The sequence below is a fragment of the Chanos chanos genome, chromosome 2, assembly GCF_902362185.1.
Source record: "Chanos chanos chromosome 2, fChaCha1.1, whole genome shotgun sequence".
Classification (NCBI taxonomy): domain Eukaryota; kingdom Metazoa; phylum Chordata; class Actinopteri; order Gonorynchiformes; family Chanidae; genus Chanos; species Chanos chanos.
In genome coordinates, this window is record NC_044496.1 from 18,986,990 (window position 1) to 19,008,776 (window position 21,787).

Sequence of the window (21,787 nt, forward strand, 5' to 3'; positions counted from 1 at the left end):
ACAAAAACAACACAGCAGCTCCCTCCAGCAAATCTGACCAGAGGGACTGCATTTCTCTAGAATGTCTTTAAAGTAGAGAGAGAGAGAGAGAGAGAGAGAGAGAGAGAGAGATACTGAAGTGTCTGTGACCTGTGTTTTTTAAAAGTCTGACATTAGGTGAAGCGAGGCAGCATGGCGTCACAGACTGCCGATGTTGGGGAAGCTCTTGAGTTTCTCTGGGAAGTCGTCTTTGTACAGCACAGGGTCAGCACGGTGCTCCACCACCTTCAGAGGCATGGTGCCAAAAACGGAGGCAAACTTGTTTATGCACTCTGACCTGCAGAAGGGAGCAAAGAGAAGGTGTGTTTGAGGCTATACAATATGACTACACACGTATGGCACAATCGTATAGTTATTCTCAGTCTTTCTCGTTTTCCATCGAAGAAAGTGACCATCAAGGGGTCATTTCTGTCAAAGGTTAAGATGACACAAGTGAATAATTTTGCTTGCGCAAGACAGCACAGAACAGCACTCTCTGATATTAAACATATGGTTGCCATAGCGATAGAGCACGTCAGACGGGTGCATCCTTTTTGGCACGGCACATCTGAGATCGCTGACGCCTAGTAAAAACGGGGGGGGGGGGGGGGGGGGGGGGGGTGATGATGTGAAGTGGAGTGGACAGGAGTATGTGAAGGCTACTGGGGGTCACGGCAGAGCTCGGCGAATTCCTCGCATTCCCTCGGCAGCGCAGCACCGGGCTTTTATGGCAGGAAACGGGTCCTGAATAAGAGGCACGAGCAGAGGCAAGAGCCTCTCATCAATCTCTCGTGAGCCGGCCCTCAAAGGGCCGCGGTCTGCATCACCGCCGCCGCCGCTGCGCAACCCTCACCTCCAAGGTCAAGCACTCAGTCCCAGCGCCCAGCTCAGGCTGGACCAGACTCCTCATGAGGAGGGATCTGTTTCTGTGGCCACCGTTTGTGAGAGTTAAAGCAATTACTGGGTAAAAAAAAAACAAGAACTTGTGAGAGCTGGTGGGTATTGTCTATTTAGTTGTAACTACTTCCAGTCAGTGTGACGGCCACAATAACCTGGTTCACGAATAAATGATTTAGGGTATTGTGGGGGAACACTCATGCGGTAAGGACATTGGCTTTTTGTTGGGCAACGTAAAATGGAGGATGCTGTGGCCAGTTTTTGGGTTTGCCTCCCTTTCTGGTGGGCTTCGCCAAATCATATGACAACACAAGAATACACACAGCATTCTAACAATATCCCCTTTCATCTTGACAACGATATAAATGATTGAATGCGAGAGGGGATAAAAAAAAACAAAAAAAAAACGCAAAAATTCAGCATGTGCCATTAATTTGCACTCCTTAAAAGGGATCAGAGACTTGATAAAAAATGTATTTTGTCAAATGAAGTGTTGGCGTTTTAGAATGCATATGCAGCTGTTGATTGGTTTAATGTATTTCATTCTTCTTCTAAAACCATTCCTGCGGTACCATATGATTCGACTGAACAGGGGCTCAGTGAGATGAGAGCGAAACCTATGCAGAATAATGAAAATAAAAGCCGAGTTCTGACACTGCATGAGACTCAGAGCTCTGATTAGACTGGAGCTTAGCACGCAAGCATGGCATGTCTAAGATGCACTGAGAGTAAAAAAGAAAGAGAAGGTTTTTCAGTGTCTCTGGGTGCTGGAGGCACATCTCCCGTGAAGAGCCACAATAGGCTGATTGTTGGTGAAATACACAATTCGTTTCAGATGCAGATGGAGCTTTGTGCCAGAGCCTGGGAGCTGCCAGAGCTCTCTCTGACCCACACACACTGAGAGACCTGTTCATACCGTACCTCTCCACCATGTGGGTCTGGTCCAATGAGAGACCGTCAATAGCTGTACACTCCGGGCACTTGAACTTCTTTCGAGGAGTCACCTATGAAAAAAAAAAAGAAAGAGAAGTCAGAGAGGAGAACTGTTAAGTTATTTTCCCTGATAAATCTGCCTCTAGAGTAGAGTGCTCAACTAACCCCTCATGTCTACAAATAAATGGTGAAAAAAATCCAACCCAACTTAGATCATTCTTTAGCTTCCCATTCATGGCTGAGAAATCAAGGCACACTCCCCATATTAAAAAAACAACAGGATCTGACACAACAGTGATAGTGGAGCGTGAGTAACGAGCTGGGGGCAGCAGTGGAGAGCCCCTGTATGAGTGAGGGTGCGCGGGAGGGGATGGTTTGATGACAGGGAGTGTAAGTCAGACGTAATGAGAGAGGCAGACATGCCCATGGCCTAAATCAACAACCATACTCATTAACAAGAATGATGAACGACCATCCTGCCCTATCCCCCAAACAGATAAACACACCTCCGCTAGTGACACTCAGCACAGGGGAAGCAGGGTGGAGGTGTGTGTGACATGGGGCTGGGAGCAGAGCAGGAGAGGGGAGAGGAGTGGAGGCCCACAGACAGCCTGTCTGTAGAGCGAGTGAACCTTGGTGAGCTTTGGAAAGCATGTCTTACAGGGAGTGGCAGCCTGTAATATCCAGATAAGAGAGGTTGAGTTTGGGGTTTTTTTTGGAGGCTGCTCTGCACCTGGATGCAGGCACAGCAGTCTGGAGATTTGGGGGGGGGGGGGGGGGGGGCGAGAACTGATCAGAGACAGAGTGCTGGAGCAGACTGTCAAAGCTTGCATTCTTTAGGGGACCACACTTTCTCCTCACCTCCACAGAGAGCAAGAACAGTCGGCATAGGCTAACATGGATTACTCATGACAGCAGAGTTCTCTGAAGAATCATGCTCAGTAGTCTAACACCTCTTATAAAAATTTAACACAAAGTAACATATGTAATAGGCACAAAGTCAGGAACAAGTAAAAACGCTGTACCTTTATAGGAGCTTTGCCAGTGATGTTGGCGACAAGGAAGTTCATGGCGATATCTTCACAGTTCATGTGAGCATCCACCCAGTTCTTGATGTCTCCAGGCATCTTATAGGTGTAGAGATAATTGAAGTACTGGTGGAAAAGAAGATGCTGATGTTAGGGAAAATCAATATACATCTGCAACATATTCTCCAAAGATTAGGGATGATAATCTACAATCTGAGCGTATAAGAAATACTTATATCGTCAGATTTCATCAATAAAACAAAATGCTTCTTGTGAAACTTTTTTTTTTTTTAAGAGGGTTGCTCATGTTAAAAGTGACACAGTCTCCTATAGATCATTGAATGAGTCTGTGTGTGACTGCCAGAGAGAAAGGCAGACTGATCGTGAGATCTTGCCTTCCATAAAAAGGCAGTGCGACTGGAAACAACAGCAGGGCACTAAAGATTATTAACTCACTGTACCTTATGGTAAAATGCAGCACCAGTAAGCACCATAGACACTTCATTGGTCCACTCAGACTCGTACTTCCACTTGCCCATCTCATGATCCCACAAGTGGAGTCGGCCAGGATATCCTACCAACCTGTCTGGGAATTCACGCCACACCTTAAGACAGAAACAAGCACCGATCATTAAACTTATCATATAGACCCTTAAAGTTTCTAAATGGCAAAGGATAAATCACAAATGAATGACCTGAAAAGCAAACCAATGGAGACATGTTTATGGTTAAGCACACCCCAAAAGAAGTGCAAAGCCCAGTCTTAACAAGGTTACCACCTAAATACCAAGTTTCTTATACCCCTGATCCCACTGACAACTTCCAGAGGAAAAGCTCTGAATGTCACTCCATGATGGCACTGGCAGCTTATACTGTCAGCCAGGCAATCCTAAAACAACCTGCCTTCTATTTTATACAATTACCCCTAAATTGTCCTCTGAATGGTGCATAAATGCCTGCAGGTGAATTACAGGCAGGCCTTGAGCTGAGGACAGCATTTAATGGACCTATCATTGTCCTTAAGACATCAAACAAAGCACCAGAAACAGGCATTCACGGGCAGACGCAGAGAAGCCAGTAATGGTGGTTGGTTTAAGTTCACCCTCATGAGTGTACACAGAAAAATAAGCCCTGGTAAAATTCTACACATGGTCCACATGGTTCTCTAGTGGTAATCATAACCAGATTGGATGTGACTGAATGCACTTGGTCATAAGATTTAACCTTATTGGCGTTTCACAGCATAAAACAGCAAAGAACCTCCTACCTCATAACCAAACTGCAGCTCATCAGAGGTCAGCATGATGATGTCATCATCGATGGCCAACACTGCTTCTGTCTCGATCTCGTCAAAAGGGAAGAAGCGATTGCTGAGTTTATTCTCTTTGGTTCGCACCACCTTGAGTGGCACAGCAACCTTGGGCCACAGAGATTCTGTCAAAGGGGAAAGGGCATAAAGAAGGAATAAGATAAACAAAGACCGAATAGAGAAATGCAGCGAGATCATTATATCGTAACTGGTTTCATTTAGAGCCGGGACAAATTACTGAGAAATGGAGGGCAGGGTGGAAAAACTAAGAGTTTAGTCTAAACAGAAGGCGGGCTGGATATGGACGAAGCTAACGGCGCTGGCATTTCTCTCACAGTTAAAAGAAGATATTTCTCATGTGCACTTGTAAAAGTGTTTCAGAAGAGTCCACAGCACAGACTGTAACCTAATAAAGCCGCAGAGATCTTATGGTTTGACTAAGAATCACATACCACGGGAGCAGCAAATTCTCTGCTCACCCTTTTTCTTCCATTCTTTTTCCATGCCAGGCATAGAAATCAGCAGGGGGAGAAATCTCCCAAAAGTAGCATTAAGCTCACTGCTGATGGTAATGCATCACGAATCTAAACACACAGGACACTCTCATATACAAAAAAATAGATCCTGTAATAGCATTCATGCATCACAACAGGGGCTAGTAAACTGACAGCAATCCTGCTGATTAGAGAAAAGCACACATTTCCATGCACGCACAGCCATAAACACAGCATTACTCTCTCCAAATATTGACATGATCATTATCAAGGATAAAAGGTTAATTCTGAATCCAACACTGTTCCGAAATTGAGAAACAGTTAGGCTTAATGAAAGCATATTTTGCAATATTTCAAGCAGATCCTTTAAAAATGTTCCGTTTAAGTCCCCAGTGCAAAGAATTTAAGCACCTTGATGAGTATGTCAGACAGCCATTTCCAGCATCTCGTTAAAATGATGAACAGGCAAGACTCGAGCAGCTTAAGCTGCTGGAAATAAACAAACACTATTGACGATGGTGAAGAGGAGAGGAGGAAATCCACCCTCATCTTGGACTGAGCCCCAGGTTGATCTGTGAACAGCCCTTATTAATTCTGATGGGTCACAAAGCCGTGGTCTGACTCTACTGATGCCTCTAATCAAAGCCAACAGTGGGCCATTAGGCCCCTTCAAAGTGTTCGGCAACATAATTATATTACCAAAAGCTAGGGGAGAGGATATATTTAATTCTTCAGTCCTTTTTTCCACGCTCCAAGTTGTCAGTGTAAGGACTCCATAAACAGGCGTATACCTAATCGCCATGTATCATTAGTGGGAGACCTACAATAAATAACTATGAATATCAGCTTCACTCTGACATATCTCTAATGGGTTATAAATTTCTCCACAGCCGTAGGAAAAGAGGACTGAGGGGAAGGGTTCTTTGGGTTTGAAAATAAAGTTGAGGGTGTGTGTTTGACGAAACCAGGCCATATATCACAATGAATTAAGTGGTCTGGCTCATAGGACCAATGACGCCCGCTCAAATGTATAATTCAAGTGACTGCAACAAGTGAGTAGAACCTTATTTAAAAAAAAAAAAAGAAAAAAAAAAAAAAAGAAAATTCCCAATTTTTTCTCTGTCGTGCTACTCAACCGCTAGCTGTTCCTGTATTTTGGTCATTCGCCATCCCAACCTGCTCGGCTGTCCAGCGCTCACTCTCAATCTGAAGATAAGCCAGACAGCATTGGCTTCAAACCAAGTCTTGTCATGATTTCACTTCTCAGACTTTCAGAGAAACATGCTCCTGCTTACCACTCAAATGTTCGGGATCAAGACCTAAATATGGCTCTTTTCTGATTCCATATAGAGAATTTAGTCCTATTCATTCATACACTCGTAATGTAAAGAAGGATGAGCTGCTTTATAAGAACTGGTAGACGTATTGACATAACTGAAGTTTCAGTGTGTTCTGTGGAGTTCAAATGGAAAGGCTGAGAATGCTTACCCTCAGGGGGGCTCTTATTCTGGTTGTTCCACACAACCAGTAACTTGGCCAGGCTGGGAACCTTGGAAATCTCAGTGATGACTCTGAAGAGGCTCTCGATGCGATCATAAGTCAGGACCACCGCGGTAAAGCCTGGCGAACGAGGCGGAATGAGCGGCAAGAAGAGAGGGTTGTTCACACTCGACCATTTCTGTAAAAGAAAGAGAGATGCAATACTCAGTAACAGCTTCATGTTCAGAAGAGACTGACTGATAAAACTTTCTCTTTTTAGAAAAAGAATTAGATATAAATACCTAGAATAAACAAACCCTTTCCATGACTTAAACCTATTAAACAGCTTAATCTGCTGTGAGGTAACCTGCAGCGCTGGCCAGATGATGGCTTTAAGAGGGAATAAACAAGACCTATTAAATTTGAAGTTACTGAGAAAAATAACATTTGGCAGTCCTGAGCATTCTATTAAAAGCAGCAAGGAAAGCCAAGCACACAACAGGGACAAACCAAAAGGTAACAACGAATGGGATGGAGTGAGCCATGACCTTTAAGTGTGCCAAGCAGTTTGCCTAAACCTTCTATCCAAAACTTGGGCAATATTCAAGTACCATTAGCCCCGCTGAGCAGCAGCCTCCTCCGTCTGCAAGAAGCCAAGAATTTCCTCTCAGTAATCAAAAGAAACAGCGAGCGTGCAGGAACGAAAGAGTAAGACAGACCTGGAACTGCTTTTAAACTATCCCTCTGATAAAAAAATAATAAAAAAAAAAAAAAAGCGAGAGCTGCGGTTGTCTGAGAGCATATCAACACAAAAAAAAAACCCATTTGATACTTCGCAAGAAAGAGCACAACATTTCTAACAATATTGTCATTCTGAAAATCTGAATATTTGACAGGTTGAATGCAAAAGTTCAGTTCCCTCCGTTAACCTCAGTAGAATCTGGCAGAAATTCTTATGTGAGGGCTTCAAATACCATAATGAATGGGCGTTTATTAAAAGCTCTGTATTGATAAAATGAAATACTTCCTTACTTTGGGCTACTCATCGTTAAATAAGTCTTAGGCCATCTTTTCCCTGTTAACTTTCATTTATTTGAATTTGATTAGAACTTTAAACTTCCTGATATTCAACTTCAGCTGAAGTGCAAACATCTGTTCCCCACCTGGTTTTTGATCAAAACATCAGTTGCCCAAAACATCTCTATTTCTCCTCCTGCGGAGAGTAATGGCATTGGAGCTGAACTCCACATAACACAAAGCTGTAAATGAGTCATTTGTGATTCTTTTGTTTGCCACTTCTTTCCTAAAGCATAGTTTTTCCTGTGCCGTTTTCTTTGGTTCGGAATTTTATGATTGTACTCTGGTGAACTCTGGTCGGCAGGAGTGCCCATGAGTCCTGGTGGGGCCAGAGTGAAACAGGGGGTGCTGGGACACTGTTGGCGTCAGTGGCTGTCTCCTATCAGTGTGGGCTTGTCTTCCTGGCCTGCTTTAAAGCGGCCTGTAAACTCCAACAGATCCATGGACTAGGACACAGATCAAGTGACGCTGTAAAGTAAATACTACAAGCGCTAAAAAGCCCTCAGATGCGGTCAGACAGATGACTGCTCTTTATAGGCCTGCGGGATAAAGAGTGAAGGCACACAGAATACACACACACACACACACACACACACACACACACACACACCAGAAGTGATGTTGATTAAAGAATTTGGACACAGTCTCCTTGACAAGTCTGATTGTGGATATAAGTCTTAGTGACAATTGTGTGATTATTACGACACACTTGGAATACAAAGGACATGGAGAAACGTGACTCACAGCTTGTCGTCAACAATAAGCATCAGAAAGTGGTGCAGAGATTTAACTGTGCTAGGTTTATAACAACGAGTGAGTTGGGTAACTAACACCCTTAGAGTGAACTTCAATAAGTTCTCTGGCTGTGAATGAAGATTGCGTTTGTTTACGTGAGGACTTCATTTGAACTTTTAATTAACTGTCCCTCACTACAACAGTTATAAAACTGCCCGCAAATAAAACAGCTTGTAGTTTGATGAATAAACTGATCAAAGGCCCCCCACACTCACGCCTGCCAGAGAGGTGCTCTATTCTGTTGGCAGACAGGGGAGAGAGACAGAGAGAGAGAGAGAGAGAGAGAGAGAGAGAGAGAGAGAGAGAGAGAGAGAGAGTGAGAGAACGCGAGAGTAGCAGACTTCCCAAGTGCAGCTCTGCTGTTGCAGCTGCTGCAGGTGGCCACAAATGGAGTCTAGTGGTTAACCAGCTCTCTACCAGCGTCCGCCATGGTGTGTAACCATGGACACGGTCCTCCCTCATGTAACATCAGTCGACTATTCCACTAATAAAAACAAACTTTATTATCCAATGGAAATTTCTTTGAGGTGTCTGGCATTGACAAACAAGAAGAGGGGAAATAATTAAACTGCCACTGTGACATAAGTGGTAAGATGAATAAAGCAGAATACGGGGATGTGGGACGAGCAAGTTCTGTCTGAGGTTTACAATGCTGAGATCTAACTGAGCAGGCTGGAGTATGGTTCAGTGCATGCTGTACCCCAGTGAAGGCAAACAAGACAAACTCAAGGCAAATTTCAACTCCATTATCCAGAGTGAAAAGTCTGGACAAGTCTGAACAAGAGTGAGAAGTCTGGACAAGTCTGCTTTACATGCTATTTGGAATGTGCACGTGATTTTAAGGTACACTTTGATTTTTTTGACAAGATTCTGGAGACGTAGAACCGTGCAGGCCTATGTTAACAGCATGCATGATCCAAAGCCTGGTTTTGACTCGCCAAAAATCCTCATTTAAATCAACAGAGCTCGCTCGCCTCTGCCTCTTACAAAAAAAAAAAAAAGAGGGGGGGGGGGGAAACCCACACTGCACAGAGGCACCGCTCAGTGACAAGGCGGTCATTATCATCTCCAATATGAAAGTGAGGAGGCAGGATATAATTGCACTTGAAGAGCTTGTTACTGGGAACCAGTTTTCTTTTGTCACACAGCGAGAGGCGGAGGTATGGGCAGCTCGAGTGACGGTGAGGGATTGCAGGCCGTTTCATGTGGGCCAAGGGGGCCTGGTAAGTCCTGCAGCTGGGATCATGAGAGTACAGCTTTGGGATCAGGCGAAAATGGAAGCCAGATGAAAGTATGGACGCATGTTCAATGGCAAAGGCTCTTGCGCTTACAGCGTTTACCTCCAGACTCTCATTGATGGTGATGGGCAGCGAGCGTTCTCATAACTATTACTAGGCTTAAAATGAGAGCAGCACTCTCAGTGGCAGGAGAGACAGCAGCTTCCTGATGATTTAGTCTGTCAGGAGTGGGCAGGAGTTGCTTTATTTCTGCAGTATGCACTGACACGCAGATAGCGCCTGTCCCTTTTCAAAGCTGGATACAAGATGAAATGTGAGCAAATCCAGGCACAGTGTGCCAAGGACCAACCTGAACCCAACAAAGCCTATATTTGCATGTGCAGAAAACAAGCTGCACACTGAGAGACATCACTGTCAGCTCACTTGCAGCACTTAAAGACATAAGCATTCATTTCAAAACGGCAATTCCTCACTTTCCTTGATGCACTGAAGTGTGAGGCCAGGGAAGTGCTACTGCTCACATCCATAGATACAAAACCCACCTGACCACGACAGCCAAATGACAGTTTTGACCATTTGAAGCCACATATTGTTTGACGATGATACAACTGATGTAAAAATAGCACACTGCAGAGCAGTGTCTCTCAAACTATGGGCCGCAGACCAGCACCAAGGAAACCGCCAGGTCCCCGCCCCTTTGACTGTACTTCCTGTTTTGAAAATAGTAGCATTTTATTTAAGATTCTAAAATGTTAATTGCTCCTGCCCACAAGAACTTGCTTAACATTCTAGAATCTTGCATAAATTGTTACTATTTTCACCTGGCAAGTGACAGAAGCACCAAGCATAATTTGACTGACGCAGCGACAGGCTCTGTGGACCGGTAGTTTCCTCGTCCCGGACTGGCACCGGTCCGTGGCCCATAGTTTGAGAAACGCTGCTGTAGAGCATATGAGAAAGAGTTACACAGCTGAAGTGCAGTTTTGCTCCAAATAATATTAACTACACATCTCCCAACAGAAGAGAGTCTTGCAGTTTGAGGTCTGTAGATCCAAAAGTAGGTGTCAGAGGGACTTCAGAGCTAGAAGAGATCTTTCAGATAAAACTATGGGCAATAAACAATCCATTTGGCTGGCAGTACCTGCACCAAAAGAGTTTCCCCCAGAACTCAAACACAAAAAGCAGCCTGTCCTGTCAACTACTCCAGGGCACCAGCAGAGATTGGGAAATGTGCTTTCAATTATGACCTGATGGATATAGAACAGCAGAAAAAAAAAACACACTTGATTTATTTAGTGCTCTGTTCCAATCCTGCTCAACGTGTTTCCACTGAATATTTTGAGAAGGTATTTCATCTCTCCTCAAACACTAGAATGGTCAAAGGGTAGAAACACAGCACAATTAACCTCTTGTGGGTCTGGATCTTTCAAGGAGATCTGATTGATGATGACTAAAGGAAAAGAGCACATGACTGATGAAGGATTACAATGTCAACCAAGACTGCTGATGATCTACACATCTATTTTATCTTACTTGCAACTGAACTATTGCATACCGGTTTCCAGAAAGAAAGATGGCAATTCATCAGACACATGGTTACTGTGTTAACAATGGTGGAAAGCAGCACTTTCTAATTGCACAGAACAGTTAGAAAGCTGGGATTAAAAATCGTGGTCACTGCTGGTCATTCCTGGTGCGTGCAGAGTATGGTCAGAGATGACTGGAATGCCCTGTAAGTGATGCTGCTGATTGGTATTTCAACAGCAGCAGTTTCCCTAGCAGGCTGTCTTTTATTCCATTGCCACAACCACAGTGACGTCACGCAGACTGAAAAACAAATTCCTATAAACATGTTCTCTCCCTTACAAACACACATGCACAAAGCTGTACTGAAAGCATCCTCCCAGAGTGGAAACTCTCGTTTCTGTGACTAACGCAGCCACAACTAAAGCCCAGTGTGTCTGCGAGTGTGCAGTGGCTTTGAACAGCGGTGGGACACAAAGGGAGGTTTACAATGGAAATACAGCTGAGCAGAAATTTGTGTCATCAGTCACTGACTAGGTCTTATGTCAAAATCTCACCGAAGCAAAACTGAGAGAGCTTGTCTCCGCAGTCATTAGACAATTACTTAAGACCTACAAGTTCTATAGTCCAATGTTTCATCAATATCCAAAAAGAGATGAGGGGGTGCAAAGAGGGGTAGGAGGTACGAGTATCAAGATTTCAGAGGAAGCCAAAGAAGAGAACCATACCACGACGGGAGGATTGTTCCACTGCTCGTAGGTACGGGCAGCATAAGGGTAGATGCGGTCGTTGATGATCTGCAGCGTGGTCAGACCAATGGTCTTCATAGAGCGGAAGTACGCCTCCCAGAACCAGCGTGCCTGATGGACAGATAAAAATGTTGCATTAGTAAAGAGCAGAGCAACTGGTAAGCAGATAAGGCATATCTAACATATCTGACAGAAACAAAAACAGGCGGGAGATAGGAGTCTACAGACCAAAGGCAGAGGATGGATAAGGTCTCTCAGTCTCCAGCCTTAAACTCCCACCATTCTGCCCACATGACCCTAATGTAACATACTTTAAAGGGCAAGGTGGCTCATTAAAGCCTGAGGACATGTCTGGGGGGAGCCACCTCTTGCACTTACAAGCACTTCAGATCATCAGTCTCTCAGGCTTTTCCACTGAAGTGCTGCAACCTCCACTCTGCATCAAGACTGGGGCAAAAGCTTGAGTGCAAAGGTCAAGTTACTTTACTCACATCCAACTCCAAGGCTCAGCACAGAACACATCTCACAAATCACACAGCTGCACGCAAAGACAAGCAGACAAGACTGTTTCCTGATTTCCTGACCCGAACGTCTAGCTTTGTCATGGGTCAGACTTCAACTGTTTCAGATGAGTTTTCAAGGGTGAAAAATCAAAGTACCCACTTCTCTAAGCCATGCAGCTTGGATAATGCTCAGTAAAGAGAATGTTTCTTGAAGAGCTTACACAATGTTCAAAAAGCCACATTTCAGTCAACGCTATGAATGTCACAGCATATTAAGCAAAACTCCACGGTTCTACTGTTTTTCTGGAATGTTCACTTAACATCTCTTTTCTTTTTATTTTTTTTAAATAAAATAAGATTTCCAGGCGCCGACAAATTTGCTCTCTCAGTTCTGTCCTCTGAGTTTCTTATTTTGAAAATCCAGCCGTTTTCAGCATATAGATTATATAACCTTACTAAGCATGATGGAAACGAGGGGAGAATCAGGACTGGACATAGTTTAGAAATGGCACTCCTAAGATTAAGCGAATCACAAAATTATTCAACAGTATCAAGATTTTTCCGGTCTGCAGTTTTAATGTGCAATTTCTCTTAAACAAAAAATTCCTAACGCTTACTACCCCTTACATATTCAGTAGGCTGATTAACAGCAGAAATGTTCAGAAATATTCAAAAGTAATGTAGCTTGCAAGAAAAAAAAATCTACCAAAATTTTAAAACATTAACCAGCATGTGTCCCTGCACTGAACAGACAGCTTGCCTTCTATGCCCTGCATTACTGATCCGTTAACATACTTCAAGGTGGAGCAGTGACATGAGAGGAGCACATAACAGTTAATTACCCATAAAACAGTGCTATCTCCTGCCAGGAGGCGCCATGCCGCAGTGACCCAGCACCACTTTGCCAGCTCCTATGTGACCCTCTGCCTTTAAACTGTGGCTAGAGAGAGCCAATGCAGTGCAAGCTGGGGGCAGTCTAATTAAACCAAACCCAACACAAGCACCAGAAGACAGATCTCACCAACCACAAGCTGAGACTGAAAGACGGATAGACAAGCAGATGAAAGTGCATCTCAGTGTCAGTTCACAGCCTGTTCATTCATTGTGTACAAATTTTTCAACAAATAATCCAGTTGTGTTCTCAGCTAAATGATACAGGAAAAGTCTGTCTCAAAAAAGAACCCACATTAGTCAAAGGGATAAAAAAAATGTCTAGACATCAAGGGAACCACCAAAAGAGGAACTGAATTTTCCCTAAATTCCCCAGAACCAGCACTGTCCAATCCACTTACCAAAATGCCCTCAGTCAATATACTCCCTCGCTGAGGTTTTGGACAACGGTCAGTGCTTGGCCAACCTCACTGTGACCACTAGATTGATCTGAACATTTTTTCTTTTGATAAACATCACTTTCATCCAACCTTAACATATTCAGATTTCAAAGTAAACCATTACACCGGTTAACCCTGAAACTGTAACACAAACACGTTCTTAAAGATGATAATTTATGCTACTTGTAACGTGGTTGCTTGATCTTAATCAAGATTAAGGCAGTGGTATTCTCTCTCTGTCTTTTAGCTTCTTTAACAGGTAGTTTTATTGAATGGCATGTTTATTGTCATATGGTCTACAGAGAGCTCCGAACGGCACATTAGAGCAGCACTCTCTCCCCTTCCTGGCCCCTGTGGGTCTGGCCCCTTAAACACTGAAGAAATACAACAACACAAAAACAGCTTTTCTTTTTATGGAGAAGGGAAGAGGATTCAAAAGGACTTTCTGATCCCGAGGGGTGCGTAGCCGCTCATAAATCAGCCAGTGATGAAAGTTCCCTTTCCGACCAGGAGGAGGTACAGAAGAAGAAAAAAAAGAAAAGGAGCCTCGACCCACTAGCGCCGCCCTATTTGAACGCCTGTAAGAATTTTTATGAGGAGGGAAGAAAAAGTGTCACGTGCATGAATAAGGACTGAACATTCCAGTCACTGTCACTGGGTCATTACTCTACCACATCTAACAATATAACCCTAACATGCTTCAGCTTCACTGAGGTACATAATTAGCAATCCATCAACTACTGATTAAATGAATTTAGTAGTACGCAAATGTTAACATTTAAATTTGGCTAATCATTTTGATAGCGATAAAAAAAAAAAAAAAGCTTAGGGAAACTTTAGGGAAAGCTTTCAATACAATACGACCACTGCAATTACCAACCAAATCTTTCTTCCACCAAAGTATTTCACATGTTATAGGAGACACACAGTTATCTCTACCAAGAGTCTCTGTGTAACAAGGAAAACACGCAAGACTACACCCCAGGAATATTGGCGTAGGGAGGCTTTGCTGTGAAGTTAACCCTCTCCTGTCTACTGTGTCTGTCCGTTTGTCTCCAGTAACATTCATCTATCATTGCATTATCGCACGTGGGTTCAGACAGGATTACAGCAGCGCGATGCCACAGCACTGTGACTGAAGAGCTCGGACTCTCACCCCCCTCTAATGAGGCACGTATGTGTTCTATTCTGGGGGGTTGACCCAAACAATGCTCTGGGGAGTCCTCTTCGGCAGTCTCTGCAGAACATGGCGCAGAAGCCAGTCTGGACCACTGTTAACATTTAGCAGCTGTTTACCACTTAGCTAACAAATTGTTTGACCTAAATCAATGCTCCCTCTTCAAATGCAAAACAAGATGGTTTTCCTGCTATAAACGCTTATTGCCACTGCACGCCAAAGCTAGCTCCCCCCCCCCCCCCACCGCAGCCCATGTAACAGTACAGTTGGCTTAAAACAGTATGAGACCACTCAAGGCATTGCCAATTAGAATCAACTACTTCTGAAAAGCTACGTCTCAATGAAGAAATGAAAGCGTGAGAAGCCGCCTTTATAAAAGTTGATACGAGCTGCTGTGACTACAGGGGAGTTTGATAATCTTGCAAATCCAACATCAGCAGCTGAGCAAAGGTAGTAGTGGGTGCCCTCTGTTGGTGAGAAGCTTGAAAAAGCCACAGAACCACTGTAAACCGTGTACTCATCTTCAACTTCAATACTTCAATTTGTTACAGCACAGGCAGCATCTGACAAAGTATTGCAACACAGGCAACAGAACAGTGTAAAATGCATTTCCATTACAATTTCTAAGTAGCTTAGTGCAGGTTTACATTATCAAAATGTCTCCGTGAGGGGGAACTAAGAATTATTACTAGATAAATACCATAAAATAGGCTGATCACTGTCAAAGCTGACAGAGTGGGTGTTGTAGTATGGAAAATAAGTTCAGGTGAGTTCACTTCCACGCTCAGACAATGACACCACCATGTCCTCCACAGATACTTATACAGAGAGCTTGACAAACGGCTCAAGATGTATGCAGGTGTGGACTGAAACATTCTCAGCCCCTTTACGTCTTCTACACAGGCCCTCTGTGCAAAACTCCCACCCGACCCAGCACTGATGCCTTTTACACACTTCTAACTAATGCATGGAGCTCAGAACACATCGAGAAAGATCCAAAAATACACCTTAAAGTTTTAAAGAATGGGAAACTATCTGCTGCCAGTTTTGTCTCTTAGCTGAACCTCACTCAGCAGGTCTTCTTTAGGCCTTTTCCTGACCCGGAATCAGTGGAGAAATCCTGGCGAAATCTGACGAAAACTTTGTAAAATCTCATCTCACTGCATTTACCACAAAGAGTGTTCTCAATTCTGTGAGTGTGTTCTGTGAGTGACACAAATTGGTTTGTAAGTTTCCCTTTGGATAAATGATATGAGTAAATGAAACCAGTAATGCTTCAGGCTAAACACTCCAGCTTCTTCACATATTGGCTGTGGCTTAATTCAGACAAGAAACATGGAGAGAAGCAGAGAAAATACACAGGCTTTATTAGGCTAGCAGGTAAAGAAAGAGAAACTAAGACTGCCTTTAATTATGTTGGGAGAGTTGGGAGATCAATTAAAGAGTCTATAAAGCCGTATTTATGATATGACCTATATGCTGGATGACCAAAATGATTAAGGCTTTAGCTTTCATTCTGAAGCTGAAAAACACATACATCTTATAAGAGTAATTGCACTATCTGTGTGGATGCTGTACACAAACTCAAGGCCAGTACACAAATGAACCCAACTTGAACTGACTTTGTGTTTTAAGAAAGCAAGTAATTACAGCGGTTGTTGCTCTAGTTCTCAACCATACCATGAATACAGGTCAATGTAGACAGCACTAAATGAGGCCTGACCACCATGTTTGGCTGTAGTGTGAACAAAACTAAACAGACATTTAAGTTTAAATGTGACTCTGTACAGAAATGTCTGAATTGTGCATACCAAGCAGCAACCACATCACCTGTCTGAGTGCATGAATATCACATATCTCTACATATCCTAACCTCATCGTCTTATGAATTATATTACTACATGCAGTAGCTCTAAAATTAAAAAAAAAAAAAAATTTAATGACATACTATCTCATTTTCGTCCTGCCTGAACAAAGACAATATCCATCACTTCAGAGCATCTAAGATGTCAGTCTCTTACCTGTCTCTGCATCTCCTCCACCTGTCTGTGAGGGATGCTCTTCAGAATTGTGTACATTTCGGGCAACTTTTCCTCTGGAATGACCACAGATGCCCTGTACATATACACAGTAATGAAACATTATCACATTGATACAAACTTGTAATACTTAAATCCTTACGCCTTGCAATGAAGGACAACACTATTTTTCATACCAGTATAAAATCAAACATGCCAACTCACATCACTCTTCAACACTTGTCACTCGAGATGAAGTTCGTACATCTCTTAACACCAGGAATTACATGAGCAACAGACTGAAACATAACCATTAAGACAATGCCAAAGCAAGCTCACAAAGTTAAGAGTGCTTATGTTTACACTGTACCTCTTCCAGTCGAGCACCTCAGAGAAGGGCAGTATGTAGGAGTCGGCCATGATGACTGGGACACAGCCTGCCTGCAGTACGTCACTCAGAGTGGCCTGGCCCAGCCGTGCACCACGCAGCACCACACAGAACGATGATTCCTGCAGTACACAACACACAGGGCACACACAGCTGTTTAGGCCTGTGAAGAAGAGTGTGGTGAACCTGTCTGCTAACAGAGAATTAAGAGCCCTCTCACATGCACTGCGCCGATACCCCCCCCTCCCCTCACCCCCAGGCTCTCTTCCCAGTGGGACGGCTCCCAGATGTCCTGCAGCACCCAACACTCATGATAAGCACACTTCCTGTCTAGACAGGGCTGGACCAGAGATGTGCAGAGTGGGAGAGCAGCAGCTTTTGTTTATGCATATTCGCCAGCAGGAAAAAATGGTGGTGGTGGAAGTCAAAAATGAACCTCAAACGACAGACAACCAGCAAATGTCTGTCCAAAAAAAAAGTCCTTCCAAAGAACTTCTATTCAAGTGAAATGATCATGAGGGTTTTTAAATATCCACCCAGAAAGGCCTGAAAAAGACATCTTACTTTTAAACTTAACTATACATCATCTCATCTGAGTATGAAAGTCACATCGGTCTGATTCTGTTTTATGGGAGCTAGACAACAGGGGTGAATGTACATAACGATTACTTATGAAAAGCACATGTTGGCTGTTTCAAGCTTTTAAGACATATTAGAAAAAGATACAAAAGCCCATATACAATCATGTGGATACTTCTTGATAAAACAACAGGCCCATAAGAGATATTTTCAGCTGTTAACTAATTTAGATGCTTTTCTGATGAGTTAAGGTTTAAACCTGATGCAATGCATTGGACTGGCACAAACCTGTAAGATTTGTGGGTAGTCATAGACCTGGCCCTTGTAGCAGCGTTTCCTGGCAGAGGCCATGCCCTGAGACAGGTTACTGCATTTGTCCAGGAGGAGCAGCGCCTCCCCATTCTCCTCTTTGAGTCGCTCCAGCTCAACGCGGTACTCCCGATGAATGGCTGTCTGAGAGGACAGGATGAAGTAACGGCGCGGTCTGAAAGAAGAACAATGAGAGGACAGCATGAGACATTCAGAGCTCAGACACAGAGACAGCCACTGTTTAGGCAGAAGATATGCTATTTGGAGGTTTAAAAGAATACTGGGGGGGGGGGGGGGGGGACAAAAAAAAAAAACACGGCGGATGAAGGCTAGGTATTTAGTTGGGACTGGTATTCACCCTGGTTGTCTCTCAGGAAGGTCCACCTCTGCTGACAGCGGACTGTACACTGGGATGCTAACGTCATAGCCCTGTCGGTAGGTCCAGGTGGAGAAGCCTCCGCCCGCCAGCAGAGCTCTGTGTGATAGAGAGGGAATAAAAAAAAGAAAGAAAAAAAAAAAAAAACAAGTGTCACCGAAACGGTCAAATCCCTTTTGGGCATCAGAAGAAATGTTCTATTTTTGCAAAGTATCAGAAAACAAAACTATCAAAGGATTTTGTTGTGCTCTTTATCTTGGTTATATAGAGCTGTTGTTCTGCAACTCATCTCAGAACAAGCTTGTAATATTTCAAATTACATCCAGTACAGTGAATTGTCTGTTACAATTAACAGTGAATTGAAACAAGGAAAAGAGAGCATCAGATCTGAACAGCAAATGCACTGCCTTTTTTTTTTTTTTTTTTTTTCCCCTAGGCGCACACACATACATACAGACATGCAGCTGGTTCTGATGAAGCTATATGTCAAACAGAACTCAGCTGGATGAGCCCAGGAAATTCCCTACAGCTCCAGATAAGTGTTCATCGTTTTGGGGCTTTCTACTACATAAAACTCACCTTTTCCAGCCCAGAGCAGGACAGCTGCCAACAAAAAGGTTGGGAAACAAGGCCTATGTAGCAGTAAATACCTGGGGATTATGTATGTCTGTCTGCTGTAAGCACTCATAGGTTTTTCCTCATCATGACTGCTAACTTCCTTCTCATGACTCTCTCTCCTTCTCATGGCTGTCTCTCTGTGTCTCAGCTCTGAATGTCTCATGCTGTCCTTCCATTGCTCTTCTCTCAGACCACGCCGTTTGATTTTAGTGGCAAGTATGCTAGATCTAAATAATGCCTGTAATATATCAGTATGACTCAAACAGTAATTACAGTGGGCAATTCATTTGGTACAGACATTAAAAATAGATGCTAAATACATGAGTGACAGCAACTGCTAAAACTTAAGCAGGTCCTCAAGTACAGTGACATGTACTTAAGCTAAGTAAATTTGAAGGGAAACTTTAAGATGTTTCATAAGCACAACAGAACACTATTTTTCCGTGTCAAACTTACATAAGACTATTTAGCAATGGGATACCAGTGTCATGATAATCCAAGCAAACTATTTGAGAGACAGAGAGGGCTATCCTGCATCACTGTCCAAGATGAAGCAAAGATGGAATTAGACAACTGATCTGTCACACCACCATCTGTTTTCAAATGAGACATTAATGTGAGAGAGGCCAAAGGCCTACACAGCTTAACCAGGTGGTCAGAAATATAACATGGAGGATGTTTTTTTTATGCTTTGTCACTTATACCCCAGTCATCATGTCCTCATGTAAAGTACGAGGATAGTAAAACCACATCTCACTGTATGAATTATACCTGTCTCTTGGAACATCCAGCGCTGTGTTGTAGTCTGGAGGTCCTCCAGGTAACATATTGAACAACAAATGGTTCACTCCTTTGTCCCATCTAAAATCAAAGTTAAATCTGATTAATACAGTAATGATCAAATAGTCTCTTTTGGGGAGTAGCAACTTTTTGAAGGTCTGAGGTTTCAATGAAGAACACAAGATATATTTAAGTTGTGCATATATTCACATCGCTGAGCAGATAACATGATGAAAGTATTAAGAGTATCACGAAAAAACATCAGCATCACCTTGGCAGCATAGCCAGAGCTTGGGCAGTCTCACGAATACGCAATGAGTTCTGGTTCAGTACATCAATGGAAGGGATTAAGAGGCATGCTCTGTTGACATCATCAGTGTAAAAGTCACTGTCAGAGATGGCACTCAACAGGTCATTGTACTCCCGAGACAGACCTGTACTGCTTATTGGCACCCCAACCTCATCCACAAAGCGCTGAAGAGGGTAAATATACACCTGCATAGACAGAAACAATTCTGTGTTTCCCAAACCATTTGAAAATCAATAAATATCCAACACATTCTCATATGCAAACCATCTTGTCTAAGTGACCTACTGAGAAGAATAAATTTGAAACAGATAACCTAAAACAGACAAAAAGGTAGTGCAAAATTACCTTAATTCTATTCTTCGGATTATAACCGCAACGGTAAACATCAAAACACGTGTGCATACGACAGCTCAGGTCTCCCCTCTCAGGAATAGGGCTGGATAAAGGCAGACGGACCAGCGGAGCATCATGCACACTACGACGGTCCAAACTCCATTCGGCTGTGGACTCAATGGAGTGAGGCCAGAACTGAAACATTCCAGTGGCGATCAGTCCAAGCAGCACCACGGAGAAAAGGGTGATGTAGTAGATACGGTGCTTGGTCTTCATACGAGGTATCAGAGCGGGGCCCCGTGAACTGTACTTTACCGATGCACACATACTTAGCCAATTTTTGCGTTCAAACCACTGTCACAGGAAACAGTATATTAAGATTACAACGGACAAATATTAACTGATGACAACAGCATAATGTCAAGTTATAAACAGCTACAATAACACTAAAATGGCATTGAAATTTTCCATTGTCAGCGCACTGCAAAAGTTGCTTGTATCTTGTAAAACAATACAATCTGTTCGTCACAAGTATCAGGCATAACTATGGCTCATTTTAGTCCAAGCGCTGGAGATGCTAAATCGGCAAACTGACCAAGCAATGTAAACTGAAGACCTCAAAACTACATCAAGTTTTCAAATAAAAATTTGTCTGTGTATTTTTGGTTGTAGGACAGACGCATGTTGATCAGCTGGTTTGCTCTATTGCTAGATATATCTGATGTCTTCACTGAACTTGTCTGATATATTGTTATGCCAGATAGCTAGTTGGTTAGGTAGCACGCAATGGATGGTGACTGACAGCTTCTTGCTATGATCTGTACAACCTGTTAATTTACGACTCAGTAAGATCTGTCAATATATAAAAATAACGGACGTAAAACAGAAATGGATAACTTTACAAACAGCACTTGGGAAAATCCACGAAATCTGTTCGTGACGCCCTGACATTAGCTGGGAAGTTGGGTTAGCTAAAGCGTATACTGACCTTCACACCGTCCGACCACAGCTGCACTGCTTTAACAGACTTAATTGATACCTCATTAAAATAATCTAAACAGTCGCATTTGGAAAACCACTTGTCCACGTCTACTTATCCATTTAGAAAGAAATTCCAAACGACAGACTAGCGAGATGGCTAGTCACAGCTGGCCAGCCCTAAGGAAGAAAATCTCCTCTGTTTATAGGACGACCATTAGCCTCAAGAGCTGCATACCGCCACCTTCTGTACTGGAATCTTCATGTCACATTGCTTCTGAATCTCAGATGAAGAGGCGCACTAAACAACAGCGCTTTGTCTGAACCTGTAACTAAATTGCTTGATTTAATTTGTCATTATCATGTTCTCACTCAATATGTGAGAGAACTAAAATGCACTTCCATTGTGTTCCTTCAAACGGAAGGCTGGATGCACTGACTTTACTACGTGAGTTACCGGGGTATTGAGGGAAAGAGGAATTTAAGGAGTTAAAAGGTAACAGACTTTCATTTAGACACTTGGTGCACCAAACACATCACCATAGA

At 43.1% G+C, this 21,787-nt stretch overlaps 1 protein-coding gene across 1 annotated transcript; it reads right to left on the minus strand.

Annotated features, from left to right (window-relative positions):
- Positions 1–92: 92 nt before the first annotated feature.
- ext2 (exostosin glycosyltransferase 2) lies at positions 93–21,397 on the minus strand. The gene is made up of 15 exons (XM_030765809.1): positions 21,252–21,397; positions 20,276–20,617; positions 19,892–20,115; positions 19,612–19,701; positions 18,205–18,321; positions 17,826–18,021; positions 16,941–17,080; positions 16,574–16,667; positions 11,521–11,652; positions 6,168–6,357; positions 4,144–4,310; positions 3,338–3,481; positions 2,874–3,002; positions 1,837–1,919; positions 93–316 (listed from the first exon to the last, which is right to left on the minus strand). The coding sequence occupies exons 2-15, from the start codon at positions 20,588–20,590 to the stop codon at positions 178–180; spliced, it is 2,160 nt and encodes a 719-aa protein (XP_030621669.1). The 5' UTR covers positions 20,591–20,617; positions 21,252–21,397; the 3' UTR covers positions 93–177.
- Positions 21,398–21,787: the final 390 nt, after the last annotated feature.

What these genes read in the sequence shown, in the direction of transcription:
- ext2 (XM_030765809.1), bottom strand. Translation starts at nt 20,590, where the DNA reads ATGTGTGCATCGGTAAAGTACAGTTCACGGGGCCCCGCTCTGATACCT. An exon ending in CTGGATGTTCCAAGAGACAG is followed by an intron (nt 18,322 to 19,611) that starts GTATAATTCATA and finishes TCTATCACACAG; the next exon opens with AGCTCTGCTGGCGGGCGGAG. An exon ending in CAGACCCACATGGTGGAGAG is followed by an intron (nt 317 to 1,836) that starts GTACGGTATGAA and finishes TCCCTTCTGCAG; the next exon opens with GTCAGAGTGCATAAACAAGT.